Here is a 27,149-nt window from a genome sequence, read left to right as displayed (position 1 = left end):
CCTGGTCTCTATTTCCCTCTGGCTTGATTGGAGAGGAGCAAGCATCTTCCTAGCAGCTACTGGTGCACATGCATTTCCATCAAGGACAGGAGCGTGGACTCTTGGCTTCTTGCTGGTTACAAGATCCCCCTGCTTACCTGGGGCTTGCTTTTTCTATGTTTTTAATAATCTTTTCTGAGTTGCACTTTTGGGTTCCCATTTCTAACTGTTAAGGGCAATAATGCTCACAGATATCTCTATAGCTTTTGAGGATGTGAGATTATCACTCAGATGATCTCAATTTTGCCAACAGTGAAGATTATGTTCTTTTTTCAAATGATTTTCTGCTCTGTAATGACTGATAGAAACAGTTGTCAGTGAAGACAGCTCTGAAATTTCTGGAAAGTTCCCTAGGCTTAACCAGTATTTGTGCAGAGACAAAAAGTTTTGATGAATAAAGATTCTTTGCTTGTCCCAGAGCGTGTGGAAGGGGCGGGTACTAAGATTCAGTCTCTGTGACATCTGCTCTGGGTGGAAAGCACCTGAGAAACAGTCCAGCCCAGGACTGTAGTTTTTGAGAGGAGGGCGGTGAGGGTCAGCGGGGGTCAGCGGAGGTCACACAGCCAGATGGGATTCACGCAAATTTCTCGGTTAGTGGTCTTTTCATTTTGAGTAGATGTATTTCATTTGAAAGAAAATAGTCTCTAATAAATGTAAACACTTTGAGGAGTTTTCAGGAGAAGATATTTAAAATGCCAGGCATGGATTCGTGTTTTAATGGCCTCACGAGTTCTTGGTGAACAGAAATCGCAGCAGGTCCCCCAAACGTTCAGTTTGACTTGCTTAATCTCCCTGAGCAGAACTGGAATCCATCAGGTCCCTTCTGTGAGCTACAGACAGCAAAGGACTGATTAGATAAACTTTGGGAATGAGGGAACATGCAGGGCGGTAAGGAAAATGTGTTTTCATGAAATACTTAAGGGTTTTTTTTTTTTAAACATTATTATTATTATTTTATTGGAGTGTAGTTGCTTTCCAATGTTGTGTTAGTTTCTGCTGTACAACAAAGTGAATCAGCTATACGTATACATATATCCCCTCCCTGTTGGACCTCCCTCCCCGCCCCCCCCACCCCCGCAATCTCGCCCATCTAGTTCATCACAGAGCACTGAGCTGAGGTCCCTGTGCTGCACAGCAGGTTCCCACTAGCTATCTGTTTTACACGTGGTAGTGTATATATGTCAATTCTATTCTCCCAATTCATCCCACCCTCCCATTCCACCCCCCATGTCCATTCTCTATGTCTGCGTCTCTATTCCTGCCCTGCAAATAGGTTCATCTGTACCATTTTTCTAGGTTCCACATGTATGCATTAACACAACGATATTTGTTTTTCTCTTTTTGACTTACTCCACTCTATATGACAGGCTCTAGGTCCATCCACATCTCTAGAAATGACCCAGTTTCATTCTTTGTTATGGCTGAGTAATATCCCATTGTATATATGTGCCACATCTTTATCCGTTCATCTGTTGTTTTTTTTAACATATTTATTGGAGTATAATTGCTTTACAATGGTATGTTAGTTTCTGCTGTATAACAAAGTGAATCAGCTATATGTATACATATATCCCCGTATCTCCTCCCTCTTGTGTCTGCCTCCCATCCTCCCTATCCCACCCCTCTAGGTGGTCACAAACCACCGAGCTGATCTCCTTATGCTATGCGGCTGCTTCCCACTAGCTATCTGTTTTACATTTGGTAGTGTATATATGTCCATGCCGCTCTCTCACTTTGTCCCAGCTTACCCTTCCCCCTCCCCATATCCTCAAGTCCATTCTCTAGTAGGTCTGCATCTTTATTACCATCTTGCCCCTAGGTTCTCCTGACCTTTTTTTTTTTTTTTTCTAGATTCCATATATATGTGTTAGCATACGGTATTTATATTTCTCTTTCTGACTTACTTCACTCTGTATGACAGACTCTAGGTCCATCCACCTCACTACAAGTAACTCAATTTTGTTTCTTTTTATGGCTGAGTAATATTCCATTATATATATGTGCCACATCTTCTTTATCCATTCATCTGTCGGTGGACACTTAGGTTCCTTCCATGTCCTGGCTATTGTAAATAGTGCTGCAATAAACATTGGGGTACATGTCTCTTTTTGAATTATGGTTTTCTCTGGGTATATGCCTAGTAGTGGTGTTGCTGGGTCATATGGTGGTTCTAGTTTCACATTTTTTTTTTTTTTTTGCAGTACATGGGCCTCTCACTGCTGTGGCCCCAACCCGCTGCCGAGCACAGGCTCCAGAAGCGCAGGCCCAGCGGCCACGGCTCATGGGCCCAGCCACTCCGCGGCATGTGGGATCCTCCCGGACCAGGGCACGAACCCGTGTCCTCTGCATCGGCAGGCGGACTCTCAACCACGGCGCCACCTGGGAAGCCCCTATTTTTACTTTTTTAAGGAACCTCCATACTGTTCTCCATAGTGGCTGTATCAATTTACACTCCCACCAAAAGTGCAAGAGGGTTCCCTTTTCTCCACACCCTCTCCAGCATTTATTGTCCGTAGGTGTTTTGATGACGGCGTTCTGACTGGTGTGAGGTGATACCTCATTGTAGTTTTGATCTCCATTTCTCTAATAATTAGTGATGTTGAGCATCTTTTCAGGTACCTCTTGGCCATCTGTATGTCTTCTTTGGTGAAATGTCTATTTAGGTCTTCTGCCCATTTTTTGATTGGGTTGTTTGTTTTTTTGATATTGAGCTGCGTGAGCTGTTTGTATATTTTGGAGATTAATCTGTTGTTGGTTGCTTCATTTGCAAATATTTTTTCCCATTCTGAGGGTTTTCTTTTGGTCTTGTTTATGGTTTCCTTTGCTGTGCAAAAGCTTTTAAGTTTCGTTAGGTCCCATTTGTTTATTTTTGTTTTTATTTTCATTATTCTAGGAGGGGGGTCCAAAAAGACCTTGCTGTGATTTATGTCAAAGAGTGTTTTTCCTATGTTTTCCTCTAAGAGTTTTATAGTGCCTGGTCTTACATTTAGGTCTTTACTGCATTTTGAGTTTATTTTTGTGTATGGTGTTAGGGAGTGTTCTAATTTCATTCTTTTACATGTAGCTGTCCAGTTTTCCCAGCACCACTTATTGAAGAGACTGCCTCTTTTCCATTGTATATTCTTGCCTCCTTTGTCATAGATTTTTTGACCAGAGGTGTGTGGGTTTATCTCTGAGCTTTCTATCCTGTACCATTGATCTATATTTCTGTGTTTGTGCCAGTACCATACTGTCTTGATGACTGTAGCTTTGTAGTATAGTCTGAAGTCAGGGAGCCTGATTCCTCCAGCTCCATTTTTGTTTCTCAAGATTGCTTTGGCTATTTGGGGGTCTTTTGTGTTTCCATACAAATTGTAAAATGATTTGTTCTATTTCTGTGAAAAATGCCATCGGTAATTTGATAGGGATGGCATTGATCTGTAGATTGCTTTGGGTAGTATAGTCATTTTCACAATGTTGATTCTTGCAGTCCAAGAACATGGTATATCTTTCCATGTGTTTGTGTCATCTTTGATTTCTTTCATCAGTGTTTTATAGTTTTCTGAATACAGGTCTTTTCCCTTCTTAGGTACATTTATTCCTAGGTATTTTATTCTTTTTGTTGTGATGGTAAATGGGATTGTTTCTTTGATTTCTCTTTCTGATCTTTTGTTGTTAGTGTTTAGGAATGCAAGAGATTTCTGTGCATTAATTTGGTATCCTGCAACTTTACCAAACTCATTGATTAGCTCTAGTAGTTTTCTGGTGGCATCTTTAGGATTTTCTTTGTATAGTATCATGTCATCTGCAAACAGTGACAGTTTTACTTTTTCTTTTCCAATTTGTATTCCTTTTATTTCTTTTTCTTCTCTGATTGCCATGGCTAGGACTTCAAAAACTATGTTGAATAATAGTGGTGAGAGTGGACATCCTTGTCTTGTTCCTGATCTTCGAGGAAATGCTTTCAGTGTTTCACCATTGAGAATGATGTTTGCTGTGGGTTTGTCATATATGGCCTTATTATGTTGAGGTAGGTTCCCTCTATGCCCACTTTCTGGAGAGTTTTATCATAAATGGGTGTTGAATTTTGTCAAAAGCTTTTTCTGCATCTGTTGAGATGATCACATTTTTTATTCTTCAGTTTGTTAATATGCTGTATCACATTGATTGATTTGCGTATGTTGAAGAATCCTTGCTTCCCTGGGACAACTCCCACTTGATCATGGTGTATGATCCTTTAATGTGTTGTTGGATTCTGTTTGCTTTTGTTGAGTTTTTTTTGCGTCTACGGTCATCAATGATGTTGGTCTGCAATTTTCTTTTTTTGTGATATCTTTGATCTTGGTATCAGGGTGATGGTGGCCTCGTAGAACAAGTTTGGGAGTGTTCTTCCCTCTGCATATTTTTGGGGGAGTTTGAGAAGGATAGGTGTTGGCTGTTCTCTAAATGTTTGATAGAATTCGCTTGTGAAGCCGTCTGGTCCTGGACTTTTATTTGCTGGAAGATTTTTAATTACAGTTTCAATTTCATTACTTGTGATTGGTCTGTTTATATTTTCTAATTCTTCCTAGTTCAGTGTTGGAAAGTTGTATCTTTCTAAGAATTTGTCCATTCTTCCAGGTTGGCCATTTTATTGGCATATAGTTGCTTGTAGTAGTCTCTTATGATCCTTCGTATTTCTGCGGTGTCAGTTGTTATTTCTCCTTTTTCATTTGTAATTTTATTGATTTAAATCCTCTCCCTTTTTTTCTTAGAGTCTGGCTAAAGGTTTATCAATTTTGTTTATCTTCTCAAAGAACCAACTTTTAGTTTTATTGATCTTTGCTATGTGTTCTTCTTTTCTATTTCATTTATTTCTTCTCTGATCTTTATGATTTCTTTCCTTCTACTAACTTTGGAGTTTTTTTTGTTGTTGTTGTTCTTCTTTCTCTACTTGCTTTAGGTTTAAGTTTAGATTGTTTATTTGAGATTTTTCTTGTTTCTTGAGGTGAGATTAAATTGCTATAAACTTCCCTTTTAGAACTGCTTTTGCTGCGTCCCATAGGTTTTGAGTTTTTGTGTTTTCATTGTCATTTGTTTTTGTGTATTTTTTAATTTCTTCTTTGATTTCTTCAGTGATCGCTTGGTCATTTAGCAGCATAGTGTTTAGCTTCCACGTGTTTGTGTTTTTTACAGTTTTTTTTTCCTGTGATTGATTTCTAATCTCATAGCATTGTGGTCGGAAAAGATGCCTGATGAGTCCAGGAGGGATATGAACTATTACTGTACCCATTTTACAGATAAGGAAATTGAGGCACAGAGAGTTTAAGGCTTGGGTAGAACCCCATGGCAGACATAAGTTGGCCTGGACCTTAGCACAGAAGTCTGGTTTTTCCCGGGAAGCAGAGCCAATCAGATTTAAGAGGATGGACAAACCAAAAACTGTTAAAAGAAACTTTGTTGTTAACTTGAATGCTGATTTAGTAACTCAGAATGAGGCGTGGGCTAGAATTTTCAGGAAAGGTGCTCTCTGTTCTCTGTACCTGAAGTGCTCCTGGAAGCCATGGCACAGAGCTAGGGACTGCTTGGGGGTGTTCTTGGTGGCTCCTACCATCCTTTTCTGAGGGTCAGATGTCCCCCAAATCATCCTGAGGATGCCAGTGCAGAGGAGACTGGTCTGGACTCATGAGGCTGTGCAGGAGTCAAACTGACAAGCTAATTCTCTTTGTACTTTTTTTTTTCTAGGCTGTCTCATCTGCTCACAGATTTATTTTTGAGTCTGTTTATCCTATGTGTGATAAAATTGGGACTTAGACATTTTTGGTAGGTGCGTAGATGGAACCTAAAAAAATTCTGTAATGGGGCCTTGCCTTTGTTACCGCGGCGGTTCAGAGATAACCACACACTTAAAGGAACTCAAAACACTTCAGTGAAGATTGACCACATGCCAGAGACAGTGATGGGAGTGCAAATATAAGTAAGTCATTTTTCGTCACTGCAGAGGGTCATGGTGGAGTGGGAAGATGTTCCAGCCACAATGTAATTAGGAGTTCTGATAATGCTTTGGGGCAGAGTGACATCAGCAAAATGGTAAGATAGAAAGCTGCGGCTATTGTTCCCTCACAGAAACAGCAATAACAATGATATAGAGACCTTTATGAGAATTCTAGATTCCGGTCAGGAAGTTGCAGGACCCCAGAAGAGCACAAAGCCAAAAACAGTTGCTTTGAAACAGATAAGAGGAGTGATTTCACTTTACCTGTGTCGGCCCCTCCTCCAAGATGGCACAGTTCAGCAGTGAGAGAGACTGCCTGCAGTTTCTCCTCCTGGGGAAAGAGAGAGTAGAACGTGTCTCCAACATCTCAACCTTTCAGAGCCCTACCTCAGGGCTCGCCTTCCTCCCCACTTATAGCACTGATGGAACCAGCATAGGTTGGAGGCCTGAGGGTAGCTGAGAACAGTGAAAGTGGTGGGTGGCTTGTGGCAGCTGGCATGGATTTGCATGATTGGGAGAAGACCCTCAACTTGAGGCTTCTCACTCATGAGGGAGAGGAGTAAAGAGTGCGTCCAATGTCCTGGCTTTTCTGAGGACAGCCTGAGGGGACTGGTTCTGTTTAACTTCATTCCTCATTTGGAGCAAGAGACAGGAAGAGAGGTGGAGTTTGCATCCAGCTCTCTGGATTTTTGCAGGGCTGCCTGAGGAATTGATTTCTCTTTGGTCTGATTAGAGGTATGGACAAGGAGCTGCCTGGTTGCCACTGAGAACCCAGGAGAGTGAGGTGGCTTGCTGCTATAGAACCAGAGAACTTGCAGAGCCAAGGACAGATACCAGAGGGAGCAAGAGGTTATGATCTCGTGAACAAATAAACTGGCAAGTTCCTTTAATTAGTACTTTACACGCACAGGTCCAGAGAAAATGCATCAGCAGAAAAGGTTTGAGAGGCCTCCAGATTCTCTAGTTGGGCTGACTAGTGAAGGTCCTTCTCGATACAAAACTAGTTTGTAAAGACTGGGAGAGGTGGCTCTCTTTTCACATGTGTAGATACCAATAGCAAAGTTGAAAGAACATGATGAATGGGCAAACACGACTCAACCAAATAAACAAAATAAATAACCAGAAACCAATCCCAAAGAAACACAGGTATATGATTTACCTGATAAAGAATTCAAAGTAAACTGTCATAAAGATGCTCAACAAGCTCAGGAAAACAATCCATGAATAAAACGAGCATTTTAACAAAGAGATAGAAAATATAAAAAAGAAACAGAAATTTTGGAGCTGAAGAATATAATAGTAGAACAGAAAACCTCACTTGAGGTGTTCAACAACAGACTTGATGGAACAGAAGAAAGAATCAGTGACCTCAAAAGCAGGTAATTGGAAATTATCCAATCAGAGGACCAAAAAAAAAAAAAAAAAAGAGTGAAGAAAGCCTAAGGGACTTAAGGGACTCCATCAGGTGAAAAAGTACATGTATATGGGAGTCTCAGAAGAAGAAGAAGAGAAAGAAAAGGGCAGAAAGCTTATTTAAAGAAATAATGACAGAAAACTTACCAAATCTGGGAAGGAAAATGGACATCCAGATCCAAGAAACCAAAAAAATTCTGTAAAAGATGAATGAAAGAAGTCCACACTGAGTCACATTGTAATCAAACTGTCAGGAGTCAAAGATAGAACTGTGAAAGCAACAAGAGAAATCCACTCATGTCATACAAAGACTCCCCCATAAGACCGTCAGTGGATTTCTCAGCAGAACCTTTGCAGGCCATAAGAGAGTGGGATGACATATTCAAAGTGCTGGGGAAAAAAAAAAAAAAGAAACCCCAGCTAACCAGGAATTCTATATCTGGCAAAACTGTCCTTAAAAAAATCAAGGATAGATAAAGACTCCCAGATAAACAAAAGCTGAGGGAGTTCGTCACCACGAGACTTGCCTTAGGAAATGCTAAAGGGAGTCCTTTGAGGTGGAATGAAAGGATGCTAAACAGCAACACAAAAACATTTGAAAGTCTAAAACTCGCTGGTAATCATATGGACAAATACAGAATACTGTAATGCTGCAGTGGAGGTGTGTAAATCAGTGAATTCTGGTATAGAAGTTAAAAAAATAAAGTATAAAAAAGAACTATACCTATAAAAAATGTTAACAGGTGCACAATATAAAATATGTAACTCATGACATCAATAATATAAAATGTGTATGGGGGGAGAGGTAAAAGTGTAGAGTTTCTGTATGTGATTGAAGTAAGTTGTTATCAACTTAAAGTAAATTTTTATCACTATGTTTTATGTAAGCCCCATGGTAACCACAAGAAAATACTTATAGAAGATACACAAAAGAAAATGAAAAGGAATCAAAGCATGTACCTACCAAAGAAAAAAATCAAATGAAACACAAAGGAAAACAGTAAGAAAGGAAAAGAGGAACAAAAGAGCTACAAGACAGGCAGAAAACAATGAACAAAATGGCAGTAGTAAGATCTTTCTTATCAATAATTATTTTAAATGTAAATGGATTAAACTCCCTAATCAAAAGACTTCACGTGGCTGAATGGATTAAAAAAAAACCAAGATCCAACTCTATGCAGGCTGTAAGAGACTCACTTTAGAATTAAGGACAAATAGAAGCTGAAAGTGAAAGGATAGAAAAAGATATTCCATACAAATGACAACCAAGAGAGCAAGATGGCCAGAAGAAACAGAGGACTTGAACAGTGGTATAGATCAAGTGGACCTAACAGACATTTGTCGAATGTTCCACCCAACAGTAGCAGAATACACATTCTTCTCAAGCACACACAACATTCTCCAGGATAGATCTCATGTTATGTCAACAGAATAAGTCTCAACAAATTTAAGAAGATTGAAATTATACCAGCTATGCTCTCTGATCACAATGGAATGAAACGATAAATCAGTGGAAGGAAAATAGGAAAGTTCACAAACATATGGAAATGAAACAACGCACTCTTGAACAACCAGTGGGTCATAGAAGAAACCAAAAGGAAAATTAGAAAATATCTTGAGACAAATGAAAACAAAAACACAGCATACCAAAACTTATGGGATGCAGCAAAAGCAGTATTAAGAGGGACGTTTATAGTGATAAACACCTACATTTAAAAAGAAGATTCTAAATAAACAACCTGACTTTACACCTCAATGACCAAAAAAAGAACAAACTAAGCCCAAAGTTAGCAGAAGGAAGGACATAATAGTGATTAGGGGAAATAAATGAAATACAGAATAGAAAAGCAGTTGAAAAATCAATGAGACTAAGAGTTGGTGTTAACATCAATTTTTTGTTAAATAGCCCCATCTTTTTGTTAAAGGTCAACAAAATTGACAAAGCTTTAGCTAGACTAAGAAAAAAAAGGAGAAGACTCAGATAAAATCGGCAATGAAGGAGGAGACATTGCAACTGATGCCACAAAAATAAGAAGGATTATAAGAGACTCCTATAAGGAGTTATATGCCAGGAAACTGGATAATCTAGAAAAAACTGATAAATGCCTAGAACTATACAACCTGCCAAGACTGAATAATGAGGAATAGAAAATGTGAACAGACCTGTAACTAGTAAAGAGGTGGACTTTGTGATAAAAAAGCCTCCCAACATAGAAAAGCCCAGGACCAGATGGTTTCATTGGTGAATTCTATCAAATTTTTAAAGAAGAATTAATTCAGTTTCTTTTCAAACTCTTCTAAAAGAAATTGAAGAAGAGGGAACACTTCCAGACTCTTTTATGAAGCCAGCATTACCCTGATACCAAAGCCAGAAAAAGACACTACAAGAAAATAAAATTGGAGACCAGTATCCCTGATGAGTATAGATGCAAAAATCCTCAACAAAATACTACAAACTGAATTCAACAGCATATTAAAAGGATCTTACACCATGACCAAATGGGATTTATCACTAGGTGCCATGATGGTTCAACATCTGAAAATAAACCCATGTGATACACTACATTAACAGAATGAAGAATAAAAATTACATAATCATCTCAATAGATGCAGAAAAAACATTTGACAAAATTCAACACCCTTTCGTGATTAAAAACATTCAACAAGCTAGGATAGCTTGTTGAATATGAAAAGCCCGCAGCTACCCTCATACTCTGTAGATCCTCTCTTGCTTTTAAGGATTGGATAAAAGACCTAGGTGCCCTTTGTGTCTTCCAAAGTCCCTGTGTAAATATGGTTGTGTAAGAGAGATGCTCTTTCTTCAGGATGGTCACCTCCAGTGTGAAGTTCGATTCCATCCTGTCTCTGTTGCCAGCTGTGTTATCTGTTGCTGCAACTAAGTTAGTTGTCCTCCCTTGCAACTAACCTAGCCATCTTCATTTCTTCTCTCCCTTGGAGCCCACGTAAATCATACCTGTTAAACATTGTTATGATGCTGCTACATGACAACCCTTTCAGAAACACCTGGTGGCTTAAAACAATAACCATTCATTTTTCTCACGGTCTGCAGGTCAGCTGGGTGGTTTGATTGGGTCAAAGCCAGCTGCTCTTGGCTGGGCTCACTCATGAATCTGTGCTTGGTGAGCCTGGATGATCTAGGATGGCTTCAGTTGAGATGACCCACCTTGACTCCCTGTGGTCGCTCATCTTCCAGCATGTAGCCTAGGTTTCTGCTCATGGCAGAAGGCCAAGGAAGAAAGCAGAGGCCGCGTCGCCTTTGGGGTCTAGACTCAGTACATGCATGCTGTCACTTCCACTGCATGTCCCAAGGCCAGCCCTGATTCAAGAGCTGGAGAAATAGACTCTACCTCTTAATGAAGAGGAGCTGCAAGGTCCCACTGAAAATGCTGTAGATGCAGGGACAGGTAGAGAATCTGAGCTGGCTCTGTGTTCAGTCCACCGTGTAGATCGGGAGTCAGCAAACGTTTTCTGTAAATGGCCGAATAGTAAACATTTGAGGCTTTGGGGGCCATTTGGCCTTTGTCATAACTACTCAACTACTCAACTTGCGATGTGAAAGCAGCCATAGACAATATGTGGAGTGGGCATGGCTGTGTTCCTCTAGAACTTATTTACAAAGTCAGGCAGCAGGCCGGATTTAGCCCACAGCCTGCAGTTTGCTGTGCTCTGACCTCGACGATCCAGACCAAGTAGGAATCTCAGATGCAGGATCTAGGATGCTGTCCTTCCTGAAATCATAAGCAGAGGTGTCATCTGCCAGCAGAAGTGCTCTTATTGGCGAGAAGAAATAAAACCAGGTGAGAGGAGCAAGGGCTCCCCTCTAAGGTGCAGATGACTATAGTTGACCCTTGAACAACGTGGGAGTTAGGGACACTGACCCCCAGCGCAGTCGAAAAGCCGCATCCTGCTCTCACTGCCTCAAAACCAAAGGAATTGATGAATGACTCACCCAAGGGCAGGAAGCTGAAACAGTCTGGATAGAATCAGGACTCAAACCCTAGTTCTTGTGATTCTACATATTGGGCTCTCTAATCGAACACAAACTTTTCCCCTCACGTAGGTAAAGATCTGTAAAACGAAAATACAGGTATGATATTTATCGAACTAAATCCACGTATAAGTGGACCCACCCGGTTCAAACCTGGGTTGTTCAGGGGTCAGCAGTCTTTGCATCCCTTTGGGTGCCGTATTGAACTTACACAGGTTAAGTTTATTTATCATCAAGTCCCTGGAGTTCATTCCTTTTTGTTCCTGTGTTTGGCTGGATCCTCATTTCCTATCCATCTATATCTCCCAGGGGATCCCAGATAGAATTCTTTCCATTTTTCTTTTCTTAAAGTTTTTGGCCATGCCACACAGCTTGCAGGATCCTACTTCCTTGACCAGGGTTCGAACCCCTGCCCTCAGCAGTGAAAGTGCTGAGTCCTAACCACTGGACCACCAGGGAATTCCCGCTTTCCGTTATTTCTGACCTGGATGCCCTCTTCTTACGCTTCTGGTCCTCCTGTCTTTCTTAACCCGAGCTTCAGAAGCGAAGTGACCACCTCCTTCTGGGCCCCCAGGGAAAGCCTCCAATTAGATCTACGGATTAGATCATGTTTATTTTCCTTTACCAATTATGCGTCTGATTGTCAGGACGATGACATGCTCCACCAAAGTTTAAAGATACATTTGTTCTCCAGAGTGACTTTTTGTTTCAATCATTATTGCCTGGAGTTGTTGCTTGACTAGAGATTTGGTTAAATTTCAGGTAACATGAACTTCTTTTTTTTTTTTTTTTTTTTGCGGTACGCGGGCCTCTCACTGTTGTGGCCTCTCCCGTTGTGGAGCACAGGCTCCGGATGCGCAGGCTCAGCGGCCATGGCTCACGGGCCCAGCGGCTCCGCGGCATGTGGGATCTTCCCGGACCAGGGCACGAACCCGTGTCCCCTGCATCGGCAGGCGGACTCTCAACCACTGCGGCACCAGGGAAGCCCATGAACTTCTTTTTAATAGAATGTCCAGGTCTCTGCAATTCTTCGATCTGCTGGCTCGGGTTTTCTTACACGGGCTACCCATTGTGGGTCAGCAGCCTGCCATCTTCTTTTTCCCCTCAGAGATTTTCTTTACCGCATAAAATACAAGGCTATTACCATCTTGTTTTTCTAGAAATGAAAATGAAATCTTTGCTTTCTAATTTTATTCCTTCCCTTTTATTATTGGTTGCCACTGACTTCTGCAATATGATTCTTCCCTGGACATTAATCAGTGGGTATAGTTTTCAGCTTGACATGGCTCAGACTTCAAGCTTTTAAAGTAGCAAAGTTGCATAGACAGTCAATAAATCAATAACTATCGCCATTTTATTGCTTGTAAGGTGATTACTCCACTTTACCTGTAGCGACTTTTCAATTTGATCAAAATGCAGTTTTGTCAGGTCGTGGTTGAGTCCTCCAGATATAAAAATACATAAAGCAATTGAGAGAAGCCTGTGCTCAAATATTTTAATAACTACCCTGCACTTCTTTAACCATCTTATTCCGGCACTTTTGTGGTTCCCGTCCTATAATTCAAATTTCCATGCTCCTTGCCAAAGAAATTTTGGTTTAGTGTTTATTCCAACCTCTTGTCTTTGTAAGAGTGTATTATTTTTCTTGCTAACTGGTGGTGAACATTGGTCCTGCTGCAAAGCGTTTTCTCTGTGTCTGATTATTTCCTGTGTGATCTGTAAATCAGGTTCTGATGGTGGTGTAACATGGAAGATGACTTGGTTTATTTGAGATTGTTTTCCAGACAATGGGAGGCGGAATAATAGGAGCGGAATTATTATCTTAGGCAGGAAAGGAAGAAATCCTCCACTTTGCTTACTGCCCTGGCAGCAGGCACCCTTTTGACTGTATTTTAAGGAAAATTAGAAGTGAGGGCCTGCACTCAGGGCTGCTTGCCCGGGGCAGTGTGCTGCCAGCCTGGTATGGCTCTTTGTCTTAGTCTGTTCCTGCTGCTATAACAAAATACCACAGACTGGATGGCTTATAAACAACAGACATTTATTCCTCACAGTTTGGGAGGCTGGCAGTCTGAGATCAGGGTGCCAGCATGGCCAGGTGATGGTTCTTTTTCCAGTCACAGATTTCCTATTGTGTCCTTACATGGTGGAAGGGGCAGAGGAGCTCCCTGGGGCCTCTTTTATAAGGGCACTAGTCCCATTCTTGAAGGTACTGCCCTTATGACCCAGTCACCTCCCAAAGACCCCACCTTCTAATACCATCCTTTGGGGGTTAGGCTTTCAATGTATGAATTTGGGTGGGGAGACACACACGTTCAGACCATAGCATGGCTCACGTGGCAGGTTGTCCTGCCTCCTTGTCATCCCCATGGCATCCCCCGCCCGCCCCCAGTGCAGAGGACCACTCCCTCTGTGGATCACCTTGGCTCCCACCAGTGAGTTAAGTCTTAGCATTTTCACTCTGCTGTTGCTGTACGTCTCGAGTATCCGCAGAGGTTGTCTGCCTCAGTGGTCCGCTTTATCTCCCAGGAGAACCGGTTACTGGTTTGACTACAGTGATTTGGTTTTGAGTGGTATGCCTCAACCCTGTTTCCCCCAGGCCTCTCATGTTGATGCCCTGCTTTTGCAGAAGGTGAGGTTTTCCAGAAATGGTTATAGTTGACCCTCATTATGAGCGGTTGGTTCCGTATTTGTGAATTTGCCTGCTCACTAAAATGTATTTGTAACATCCAGAGCAATACATGGGGCGCTTGCCCAGTCATTCGCACAGTGCACGTGCAGAGCCTCAAAAAGTTGGAGTTGCCAGGAATGCACGATCCCAGCTGAGGTTGGAGAAATTGGTGCTCTGCCGTCTTGTTTCAGTGCCCAGACCAGAAACAAGCGTTCTTTTCACAGTCTCTTTAGTGCCATATTTTTCGCATTTTTGTGCTTTTTTTTATTGGTAATTTTGCCGTTTGCAGCGGCCTTGAAATGCAGGGCAGGAGTGTCTGTAGTGTTTCGAGAAGCCTTCTGTCTGTAGCCTTCACGAGAAGGCTGTGCTGGGCCTCATGGAGAGAATATGTTTGTTAGACAAGCTTCCTGCAGCGTGAGTAACAGTGCTGTTTGGCTATGAGTTCAGTGGATGAACCAACGATATATATTTGATAAGGTGTCTTTAAACAGAAACACACAAAACAAGGTTGTATATTGATTGGTTGCTGAAGATGTTCTGACCAGAGGCTCGAAGGAACCTAACCCTGTAATTTCTCTTGGGGACGGTGATTTAGTACTCACTAATTAGGTGGCCATGGTGACTTTATAGCACAAAACTACCACAAATAATAAGAAAGTAACATTTGTCAGAAACAGACTCACAGACTTAGAGAATGAACTTACGGTTACTGAGGGGAAGGGTGGAGGAAAGGGATAGTTAGGGAGTTGGGGATTGACATGTACACCTGCTGTATATAAAATAGGTAACCAACAAGGACCTACTGTGTAGCACAGGGAACTCTGCTCAATATCCTGTAACAACCTAAATGGGAAAAGAATTGGAAAAAGATACATGTATATGTATAACTGAATCATTTTGCTGTACACCTGAAACTATCACAACATTGTTAATCAACTATACTCCAATATAACATAAAGATTTAAAAAAAAAAATTAACGTTTGTGTCTCCCCAAAATTCATATGTTGAAACCTAATCCCCAATGTGATGGTGTTGGGAGGAGGGGCCTTTGGGAGGTGATGAGGTCATGAAAGCTGAGTCCTCATGGATGGGATTAGTGACCTTATAAAAGAGACCCCAGAGAGCTCCACCAGATGAGGACACAGTGAGTAGATGGCCACCTGTGAACAGGAAGTGGGCTCTCACCAGACACTGAATCTCTAAGTAAGTGCCTTGATCTTGGACTTCACAGCCTCCAGAACTGTGAGAAATAAATGTGTGTTGTTGATGAGCCACCCAGTCTGTGGTATTTTTGTTACAGCAGCCTGTGCTCACTAAGACAGACTGTATGTATCTTTCATCACAGCAGAGGTGCCTATGCTGAAATGTCTTTCCTGTGCAAAAAAATAGCACGCGTGGATTGTTCTGCCAGGTCTGTGCAGATGTTCTGCTCACGTTTTTAACGACAGGTTTTCTCTCCCAGGTGTAAGTAGCATGGTCAATGCAGGAGCGATGAGTGGCTCTGGAAACCTGATGGATTTCCTTGACGAGCCGTTCCCTGATGTGGGGACGTATGAGGACTTCCACACCATCGACTGGCTGAGGGAGAAGTCACGGGACACCGACAGACACAGAAAGGTACATGCTGTTCATAAGGACACTGTGAGGGGAATCCCTTCGGAGGGCTGGGCCATGCTTCTATCGGACAGTCACTGAGCTAGAGCTTGGGTTCATGTGTCGTGTGCTGAGCTAGGTTCTAGAGAAGAGAAGGGCTAGTGGGAGAGGCAGAGATGTGGACAGGTAATTGTAATACCAGGTGCTTTGGGTGGAAGGCTATGTCATACAGAGATGTGGTGTGGAGGGCAAGGAGTGGGGCTCTGGAACCAGACAGATTGGGTGCATCCTGACTTTGACATCTTTAGGCTGGCTGACTTCTGGGGTGCCATTTCTGGACCCCATCTTCTCATCTGTAAGGATGGAGTAATTATACCAGAAGATTAAATGGGGCTCTATGTGTATGAAAGCACATATTACAGTGCCTGGCCTCTCGTAGGCAGTCAATATATATTTTTATGGGCTGCAGTAAAGTTATGTATCAAGTGCTGTGGGGTCATTTAGGAGGGATGTTTAGGGAGGGAGTATTTAGAGAGGGTGCGATCTCAGTGGGGTCTTGAAGGATGACTAAGAATTTGCCAGGCAGAGGAAGGGGAAAGGATTCTCATCAGGAGTGGCTTTTTTAGGTCACAGAGGCATGAAATACCGTGGCACATTTAGGCAGTTCAAGGAGCTCTAAGGTTTGGTGGCAGATTCACGGAAGGGGAGGACTAGAGATGAGTCCGGCCACGTGGGCGATGGGGCCACATTGGGAACCACTGAGTAGACCATGAAGAGGAGTTTAGATTTCCTTTTTTTTTTTTTAAGATTTATTTTATTATTTTAAAATTTTATTTATTTTTGGCTGCGGCGGGTCTTAGCAGCAGCACACGGGATCTTCGTTGAGCCATGCGGGATCTTTTCATTGTGGCGCGTGGGCTTCTCTCTAGTTATGGTGGGTGGGTTTTCTCTCTCTACTTGTGGCTCACAGGCTCCAGGGTGCGTGGGCTCTGTAATTGTGGTCTGTAGTTGTGGCACACGGGCTGCAGAGCACGTGGGCTCTGTAGTTTATGGCACATGGGCTCTCTAGTTGAGGTGCGCCAGCTCAGTAGTTGTGGTGCGTGGGCTTAGTTGCCCCACAGCATTTGGGATCTTAGTTTCCTGACCAGGGATCGAACCTGCGGCCCCTGCATTGTAAGGTGGACTCTCCACCACAGGACCACCAGGGAAGTCCCTGGATTTCCTGTTTACTTATTTATTTATTTGTTTGTTCATTTTTGGCTGTGTTGGGTCTTCATTGCTGCACGTGGGCTTTCTCTAGTTGTGGCGAGCGGGGGTTCCTCTTTGTTGTGGTGCGCTGGCTTCTCATTGAGGTGGCTTCTCTTGTTGTGGAACATGGGCTGTAGGCGCACGGGCTTCAGTAGTTGCGGTGTGTGGGCTCAGTAGTTGTGGCTTGTGGGCTCTAGAGTGCAGACTCAGTAGTTGGGGTGCACGGGCTTAGCTGCTCTGCAGCATGTGGGATCTTCCTGGACCGGGGCTCGAACCCGTGTCTCCTGCAATGGAAGGTGGATTCTCAACCGCTGTGCCACCGGGAAAGCCCTGGATTTCGTTTTCATGGCCACAGGATACAGAGAGATGCACTGCCAGGGGAGAAACAGGAAGCTTGGAAATGAGCTCAGGAGAAAGAGGAAGAAGATCTGACAGAGGGCAGTGAAGTGCCGATGGAGAGAGGCTTGGGGTCCAGATCCTTCACAGGAGCCGTTGCCAGGATGGAGGTGGGCAGTGGGGCCAGGATGACGCCCTGGCTGTGGTCAGAAGAGGGTGATGCCTTGGATGACGAGAGGAGGGAAAGGGGACGCGGCAGATTTCAGGGGGAGGCCACTGAGTTCGGTTTCAGGCGCTGTGAGTTTGAACTGTTTGTCCAGCCTGTGGCTGGAGCGGGTAGGCAGGCGAGAGAAGCCTGTGCAGTTCAAGGGCAGGGTCAGGGCTGTTGGTGGAGCGTGAGGGGTCCTTGGCATGCGACTGGGTGCTGAAGCTTTAGAAGCGGCCCAGGTGGCCTGGGTCTGGAGAGAGAGGTCAGGAGCAGTTGGGCCCCAGAGCAGTGCCAGAGTTAGTGGGTTCTGGGGGGCAGGCTGGGGCTCAGTGACGGATGCTTAGCGGAAGCAGATAGAGGTGAAGGAGGGCAGCCAGCAGAGTGGCCACAAGTGAAAGGCGGGAGAGAGTGGCGAGGACGGGGCCCCCTCCACGGAGGGGTCAAGTCGGAGACGAAGCAGCCGTGAGGGGGCCGTCGGCGACCGAGGGCGAGCAAATCCAGCGCAGCGCGTGTCCGCTCAGCGCCGGTTCCTTGGCTCGCAGCCTCGCCCGCATGTGCGCATGCTCTATATGGCTGCTCCTGTGCTACAACAGCAGAGTCCAGTAGTTGCCACGGAGACCATCTGACCTGCCGAACTGAAAATATTTACCTTCTGTCTCTTTACAGAAAATGTTTGCCAGCCCTTGCTCTAAAGGGTTATGAGGGGAATGATGATCTCAGGAATGTAGGTTTCTGTTAACACAGGGAGGCAAACGGGTGCTCTTACAATGTGTTTAGATGTAACCATCTGCCTGGAAAGCGTGATCCAGGCTGGCTCCTTCAGCCTTCTTGCTGTTAATCAAAACTACAGTGAGGTATCACCGCACACTGGTCAGAATGGCCATCATCAAAAAATCTACAAACAACAGTGCTGGAGCGGGTGTGGAGAAAAGGGGACCCTCCTACACTGTTGGTGGGAATGTAAGTTGATACAGCCAGTATGGAGACCAGTATGGAGGTTCCTTAAAAAACTGAAATTAGAGTTATCACGTGATCCGGCAATCCCACTCCTGGGCATGTATCCAGAGAAAACTCTAACTTGAAAATACACATGCACTCCAATGTTCATAGCAGCGCTATTTACAATTAGCAGTAATCACGCCTCGGATAAACCTCATTGGCTATGATACTGCCACTGCACAAAGCTAACAGCACCATTCACAATAGCCACGACATGGAAGCAACCTAAATGTCCACTGACAGAGGAATGGATAAAGAAGGTGTGGTACATGTATACAACGGAATATTACTCAGCCATGAAAAAGAATGAAATAATGCCACTTGCAGCAACATGGATGGACCTAGAGATTATCATACTGAGTGAAGTGAGTCAGAGAAAAACAAATGTCATATGATGTTGCTTATATGTGGAATCTAAAAAACTGGCACAAGTGAACTTATTTACAAAACAGAAACAGACTCACAGATATAGAAAACCAACTTATGGTTACCAAAGGGGAAAGAGGGTGGGGGAGGGATAAATTAGGAGTTCGGATGAACAGATACACACTACCGTATATAAAATGGATAAACAATAAGGTCCTACTGTATAGCACAGGGAACTATATTTAATATTTTGTAATAACCTATAATGGAAAAGAATCGGGAAAAGAATATATAGGTATAACTGAATCACTTTGCTGTACACCTGAAATTAACATTGTAAATCAATTATACTTCAGTTAAAAAAAGAAAGCTCTTGGGACTTCCCTGGTGGTGCAGTGGTTAAGAATCCACCTGCCAATGCAGGGGACATGGGTTTGAGCCCTTGTCTGGGAAGATCCCACATGCCGCGGAGCAACTAAACCCGCGTGCCACAGCTACTGAGCCTGCGCTCTAGAGCCCACGAGCCACAGCTACTGAGCCCATGTGCCACAACTACTGAAGCCCACACGCCTAGAGCCTGTGCTCCGCAACAAGAGAAGCCACTGCAATGAGAAGCCCATGCACCTCAACGAAGAGTAGGCCCTGCTCGCCACAACTAAGAGAAAGCCCGCGCACAGCAACGAAGACCCAACACAGCCATGAAGAAAGGAAGGAAAGGAAGGAAGGAAGGAGGGAGAGAGGGAGGAAGGGAGGGAGGAGGGAGGGAGGAAGAAATGAAGAAAGAGAAGGAAAGTTCGTTCTTGTTGTTAACGTGTAGCTTGGAAAATGAAAGAAGGAATTGAAGTCTTTGTCGAAGAGGGTCTTTTTTGTGAACAGACCTTACGATTTAGGCTAAAATAATGATTTGTATTCAAAACGGTGACACCGAAGTGATGTCTTCCTTCAGAATGGCTTTGAAATAATCAAAGATCACATCACACTTAGTGAGGTTTTTTTAAGTAAGTGAACTTTTTTGGATTCTTTGGAGACTACCATGGCATCTTTCTAGCTCTGTGAACTAGAAAGCCCATTTAACCACTGTGCTAGGTAACTGAAAGAGTCACGTTAGCGGCAGTCTAGTTGCTTCATTATATTCGTTTTCTCAATCACCGTGTTTCCTGAGGAAACAGTTTCAGAGAAGGAAGCCTGAATTGGAAAGTGTGTCCACATCAGCTCCGATGTCTTTCTGCTTCTAGATAACCAGCAAAAGCAAGGAGTCCATATGGGAGTTCATCAAGAGCTTGCTGGACGCCTGGTCGGGATGGGCGGTGATGCTGCTCATCGGCCTGCTGGCAGGTACGTGGAGTGTTTCTCTTGTACTTCAGGCAAAGGGGCTGTTACTTGAAATACCTAAGGGCACAATACATGACGATACACTTAACATAAATCTATCATCAGTAAAGCAAAAAGACCCCAAGGCACGGACAGGCCCAGGTATGGTCATTGGAGCGCGGTACCGAGAAGGCGGGTTGGCCCTTTCCACACTGTACAAAGGTTTACCGCCATGCTGGATTTTATTGAAAACACACCTTCTATAGTACTTGGCCACGTAGAAGGCGAGAAAGGACGGGAACATGTTGATCTCTAAAAATAAAACATATGAGACTGGCCTTTACTAACACCGGCAGGCCCTGAGATGAATTGTAAACATCGAGAGACGCTCACGGTAACGCGAGACACCACAGGGTCTGAGGTAGGCCCGGGGCGGGGGGGTGCCTCCAGCCCATGGGTTGTTCTGACCCTCAGCGACTCCGTGTCCTTCATTTTTATAATCCCAGCACCATGTTTGTGAGCAGTAGCTGTTTCCAGAATGAATGAATGAGTATCTGGAGGGGACACCTCCCCTTTTCATAGAAAATGCACAGCCCTCCATGGAAATTGTTTCCTGAAACTTACTTGCTTTCAGGAGGCTGTGAAGGTTAATGTCTAAGGAGAAAAAAATTTGATCATGCTGAAGAGATTCCCTTAAGAAACTCCCCCTGCCTGTAGTAACACACTAGTTCTGCTTATAGGACTGATCAGAGAATGGCTGTGTGATACAGGTTGAATATAGTACGTACTCGCAGAGCACCTGCGGGGCATAGGGTAAAATTTTGTGATTAGAGGACTTTGATTTCTGGCTGCCCTGTCACTCGTTACATCTACAGTGGTAAGAGGGGCCTGGTTGCCGGGGAGGGGCTCCCTCTGCCTGGCATGTCCTAAAGGGCCCAGGAGAGTGCTGAAGGGGCAGTCCTCTCCTTCCGGCCACAGCAGCTACCCACCCATTCCGCCCATCCTGTCCTTCCCCTCCCAGTGGCGCTCCCGGTACATATTGGCAGCAGTGCTGGGAGGGAATTCGAGTTCATGGACATATGGCGTTTTGCCACCCATTCATTAGGCTCTATGAAGTCCTTTAAAGGTAGGTGGGGGGGAGAGGGCGGGGAGGGTAGTTTGCTGCGAACTTCGATGTCTTTCTTTAGAATAGATTTATAAAACTGTACCCTGTGTTATTCTTGGCTCCTGGGAAGGAGGGATGAATACGGGAAATGAAGGAATCAGAGTAGATGTCTTGGCTTCCTGCTGGAGTCACACAGTATAGATTTATCAACTGATCTCAGAGCCCTGTCGGGCTGTCTTTAACAAGTCAGATACCGACCATCGGGCTTCACTGTTAATCCGATTTCCATCAGTTCTTTCAGGAAGAATCACCTGGGGAATTAAAAAAAAATGCTGCTGCCCAGGCTTCAATTAAATAGTAGCTCCCTGGAGATGACACCCTATCATTGAGTAAAGCCCCCTTTCCCCTGTGATTCTGATATGCAGCCAGGGGTGAGGACTGCTGGAGAAGGGCGATCCCATGGTCACATCAGCAGATGAGTATAGGAGGGAGGCAAGAAAGAGATGATCTTGGCAGTGAAGGTGGCGAAAGTGTTCTTTTGATCTGGATGAAGGAAAAGCCAGAAAACTGCCCCATTCACCTTCCCGTTCCCCAGTGGCGAGCCCCAGGGGTCCCACTGTCTGGCTTGTCACCTCCGTAGTGGCAGGCAGCCCGGCATTATATTCCGACGCCCAAGACGGAGAGGCCCAAGCTGTGGCTCCTCTGCAGGGCGTTAACCAGGAGCCACCACTGGGTGTCGCTGTTGTTCCACACAGGGCAGTTTTTGTTCCAATGTCGTCATCTGCTTGAGGTGTTCTCTGACCAGCTTTTCTAAAAGCACGTCTCCCTCTCTGAGCCTCGTCGCCCTCGCCCACTATATGTATGTATGTGTGTGTGTACGTAACAGCTTTATTGAGATATAACTCACATACCATACAGTTCACCTAGTTAAAGTGTACAACTTGGTGGTTTTTAGTGTACTCACAGAGTTTTGCAACATCACCAAGGCCAATTTTAGAACATTTTCATCAGCTCCCAAAGAGCTTCCTACCCTTTAGCTATCAGCCCCAGTGTCCCTAGCCTCCGCTCAGTCCTGGGCAACCGCTAATCTACTTGCTGTCTCTGTAGATTTGCCTACTCTGGACATTTCATAAAATGGAAGCATACAATATATGGTCTTTTGTGACTGGCTTCTTTTACAGCATAACGTTTCCAAGGTTCATCCATGCTGTCGCATGTGTCAGCGCTTCATTCCTTTTGGTTGCCATTGTAGGTGGACCACATTTCTTTCTCCATTCAGCAATTGATGGGCATATGGGTTGTTTCCACTGTTCGGCTTTTGTGAATATGCAGTTGTGAACATTTGCGTACATGTCTTGTGTTGGGTGTATGTTTTCATTTCTCGTGGGCAGATGCCTAGGAATGGAAGTGTTTGGTCAGGTGGTGACTCCTTGTTTAACTTTTTGAGGACGTGTCCGACTGTTCTCCTGCACCATCGTAGGAAATGGCTGCCATTGGAACGTGCTGTATTCTCCTCTCTAGCACCTACCACCTTCTGTTGGAGCCCCTCATTTACTTACTTATTCAATCTAGTGTCTTCTCGCACAAGCTGAGATTCCACGAAGGCAGGGACCTGAGTTTGCTTTGTTCACTGCTGTACCCCAGGGTGTGGAACAGTACGTGGCATGTAGTACGTAGGTGCTCAATAAATAGCCCTTGAGTGAATGGATGGACCTGAGTTTCCTGATTTTCATTCGTTTGTTGCTCTCATTCATTCAACATGGATATATAGTTCCAGCTATGTACCTGACGTGAATACAATGGCCCTTGCCCACTTAAAGGGAACACAGGGTCTAGACACCTGGCTTGATCCCCACCGTGGCACACAAACCAGACAAGAGACTCCCCCCACCCTTACAGACTAGTTGGAGTGTGTGTGTGTGCATGTGAGTGGTGTGTGTGTGTGTGTGTGTGTGTGTGTATACACATATATATAAATACTGATCATATCAGGATGTGATAGGTATGGTGATGGGGAGTGCCTGGGAAGTATACTTAGCCCAGACTTAGGAAATCAGGGGAGGCTTCCTGAAGGAGGTGATATAAATGCCAGCATCTGGAAGATAAATAGGAGCTTGGCGGGTTGGGGGAGGACAGTGCTATCTGAGGTGGTGCAGAGAGGAGGGCCTGGTGTGCCAAGGAACACTGTGCGTGGGATTCGTGATGGAGAGAGAGGAGCCTGGAGAGAAACGTGGGAACGGCGGTCAGAGCCTGCACGCTGCTGAGGATTCGGGTGTTCTGGCTAGAACAGTGGGCGACTGCTGATGGAACCAGGAGAGTGGCAAGGCCAGGTCGCCTGAGGCTGGCGTATGGCTGCCTTTGGGAATTGATGTTCTAATAAGGACCCAGTAAAAGTGTGAAAAGTTTGGTAGCGCAAAGGTATTCCCTGCCTTTGTAAAAGACTGGAATGGGTTATTCTAGAAAGAGACCTAAAATGGCCTTCTCTGACCCACTGCACACTCGATTTTATCCCACTCCTATCGGCCTTTCAAGTAGTTATTTACTTATGTAGCTCCTCAGTCCTTTATCCATAATTTTTTAAAAATCCAGAAAGTTCTAACAAGTGAGATTTTTCAAGCTGGATTCCATTTGATGGCAAAACTTTATTTCAATGACAAGGCAGTTATAAATGGTTTTGTCTCCATTTTGTCTGAATTGTCAGGTTTCCTGGAGGATATTCATGTGTGTGATGCCAGCATCCTGCCCCAGAAGCCGCTGAGGGGGTTACATGATTTATAGGGTGTAGGTACCCTGTTTCTAAGATTCGGAGGGCTGGTTCTGAAAGCTGCTCGGCCCCAGGGGCTTGCGGTGGGGGTCAGCGCTGCAGGTCTCTCCCTCCCACCCTATCGAAGACCCCCGAGGACAGCGTATCATTGGCCTTTGTGTCTCACTGGGCTGGGCACCACTTTTGCCACACCTGGTGCCCTGCCACTCGCTCAGGTGACCTCAAGACTGAAGAAAGAGGCTTCCTGGGTGCGTGGCAGCCTGGGGCACGGGCATCTCCGCCTGGCCCTCTGGGCGCACGTGCTGCCCTGGCCCATGCCTGCCGTCCCTCTGAGTGGCTCTCGCTTCTTCCAGGCACCCTGGCCGGGGTCATCGATCTCGCCGTCGACTGGATGACAGACCTGAAGGAGGGCATCTGCCTGTCCGCCTTCTGGTACAGCCATGAGCAGTGCTGCTGGACTTCCAATGAGACCACGTTTGAGGACAGGGACAGGTGGCAGAAGTGGTTGGAGCTGCTGGTGAAACAGTCGGAGGTGGGTGCAGGGGCGGGTCCTGGCTGGGAGCCCCGTGGCTGGTGTGGGGGGACGTCCGAGCTCTCACCTTGCAGTGTCTCTCCTGACCGTCGTTGTGGCTACTACGAGTGCCACTTGGCTTTTTCTAGCTCTAGGGTTCAAACTTCACTTGGAAAATCCTTTTCCACTATTTCATGTGCACTATGTATGTATTTTCTTTAAAGCCTTTTGTTTGGCTTTATTTTTCTTACTGAGAGAGATCTCTTGATCATGCTGAAGAAATAGGGTTGATTTTTATCCCGTCTGATTGAGAAGAAAAGTTTTTTAATAACAGATTTAGTAAGACATGATCCATATTCTGTGGGGCGTACCCATTAACGGGTACAATGCGATGGCTTTTAGGATATTCACAGAGTTGTGCCACCATCACCTCGATCTAATTTTAGAACTGTTTTTTTTTAACATTTTTTTTTATTCAAACAGAAAGTCGCAAAAATTATAATTATCCTCATCAGTTCACTCAGTCCCATGTTATTAATTTTTTCATCTTGGTCTTTTTTTAGCACTTTTATGAATTCATCAGTTTTCCATTAGAGTTCTGAAAATGCTTATTCATTCAGTTCAGCAGTATAGTCAATTACCAGAAACCTGTACTTGTCAGAGCCTTTTCCATGAATTCCTTGAAGATGAAACCCTTTTATAGGAACATCTTTGCAAAAGCATCAGAGTACACCCAGAACTGTCTGTAAATGACAAAAGACTTAAAAATGGCCATGGTTAAAGATTTGATGAAAGTTCATAATAATGCAGTTGACAAAGAAATTTAGTTATTTCTGAGATATACGTTTTAAAGTAATAACTAGAATTATGACTTATAACATTATACCAGGGCATATAAGATTTTTAGAATTTCATGTAATGTCTGAAACATTCATATTAACGTATTTCCATACAAATAACCCAAAGAAAGTTTAGTATTAGTTTCTTTTTTTTTTTTTTATACAACACGTTCTTATGAGTCATCAGTTTTATACACATCAGTGTATGCATGTCAATCCCAGTCGCCCAGTACAGCACACCACCATCCCCACCCCACCGGGGTTTTCCCCCCTTGGTGTCCATACGTTTGTTCTCTACATCTGTGTCTCAAATTCTGCCCTGCAAACCGGTTCATCTGTACCATTTTTCTAGGTTCCACATACATGCGTTAATATACGATATTTGTTTTTCTCTTTCTGACTTACTTCACTCTGTATGACAGTCTCTAGATCCATCCACATCATCCACCTCTAAACATGACTCAATTTTGTTCCTTTTTATGGCTGAGTAATATTCCATTGTATTCTTTATCCATTTTTATGGCTGAGAAATATTTCATTGTATTCTTTATCCATTCTTTATCCATCTTCTTTATCCATTTGTCTGTCAGTGGGCATTTAGGTTGCTTCCATGACCTGGCTGTTGTAAATAGTGCTGCAATGAATACTGGGATGCATGTGTCTTTTTGAATTATGGCTTTCTCTGGGTATATGCCCAGTAGTGGGTTTGCTGGATCATATGGTAATTCTATTTTTAGTTTTTTAAGGAACCTCCATACTGTTCTCCATAGTGGCTGTATCAATTTACATTCCCACCAACAGTGCAAGAGGGTTCCCTTTTCTCCACACCGTCTCCAGCATTTGTTGTTTGTAGATTTTCTGATGATGCCCATTCTAACTCGTGTGAGGTGATACCTCATTGTAGTTTTGATTTGCATTTCTCTAATAATTAGTTATGTTGATCAGCTTTTCATGTGCCTCTTGGCCATCTGTATGTCTTCTTTGGAGAAATGTCTATTTAGGTCTTCCGCCCATTTTTGGATTGGGTTGTTTGTTTCTTTAATATTGAGCTGCATGAGCTGTTTATATATTTTGGAGATTAATCCTTTGTCCATTGATTCATTTGCAAATATTTTCTCCCATTCTGAGGGTTGTCTTTTCGTCTTGTTTATGGTTTCATTTGCTGTGCAAAAGCTTTTAAGTTTCATTAGGTCCCATTTGTTTATTTTTGTTTTTATTTCCATTACTCTAGGAGGTGGATCAAAAAAGATCTTGCTGTGATTTATGTCAAAGAGTGTTCTTCCCTTGTTTTCCTCTAAGAGTTTTATAGTGTCCAGTCTTAACATTTAGGTCTCGAATCTATTTTGAGTTTATTTTTATGTATGGTGTTAGGGAGTGTTCTAATTTCATTCTTTTACATGTAGCTGTCCAGTTTTCCCAGCACCACTTATTGAAGAGACTGTCTATTCTCCATTGTATATCTTTGCCTCCTTTGTCGTAGATTAGTTGACCATAGGTAGGTTTATCTCCGGGCTTCCTATCTTGTTCCATTGATCTGTGTTTCTGTTTTTGTGCCAGTACCATATTGTCTTGATTACTGTAGTTTTTTAGTGTAGTCTGAAGTCAGGGAGTCTGATTCCTCCAGCTCCGTTTTTTTCTGTCAAGACTGCTTTGGCTATTCGGGGTCTTTTGTGTCTCCATACAAATTTTAAGATGATTTGTTCTAGTTCCGTAAAAAATGCCATTGGTAATTTGATAGGGATTGCATTGAATCTGTAGATGGCTTTGGGTAGTATGGTCATTTTCA

General features: G+C 43.8%; 1 protein-coding gene across 5 annotated transcripts in view; it reads left to right on the top strand.

Moving 5' to 3' along the window:
- Positions 1 to 27,149, top strand: part of LOC307181047 (H(+)/Cl(-) exchange transporter 4-like) — a 215,132-nt gene that overhangs the window by 61,782 nt on the left and 126,201 nt on the right. For all 5 annotated transcript variants that reach the window (XR_013825848.1, XR_013825849.1, XM_079911817.1 and 2 more), the window contains exons 2-4: positions 15,546 to 15,700; positions 20,069 to 20,168; positions 24,367 to 24,545. Coding sequence is in view for 3 of the 5 variants with exons in the window: in XM_079911817.1 (XP_079767943.1) it covers positions 15,546 to 15,700; positions 20,069 to 20,168; positions 24,367 to 24,545 (434 nt within the window). In the remaining 2 variants the exon portion in view is untranslated. The remainder of the gene's footprint in view (positions 1 to 15,545; positions 15,701 to 20,068; positions 20,169 to 24,366; positions 24,546 to 27,149) is intronic.

The sequence above is a fragment of the Stenella coeruleoalba genome (assembly GCF_951394435.1).
Source record: "Stenella coeruleoalba genome assembly, chromosome: Y".
NCBI classification, from domain to species: domain Eukaryota; kingdom Metazoa; phylum Chordata; class Mammalia; order Artiodactyla; family Delphinidae; genus Stenella; species Stenella coeruleoalba.
This window is presented reverse-complemented; position numbering and strand designations above follow the sequence as displayed.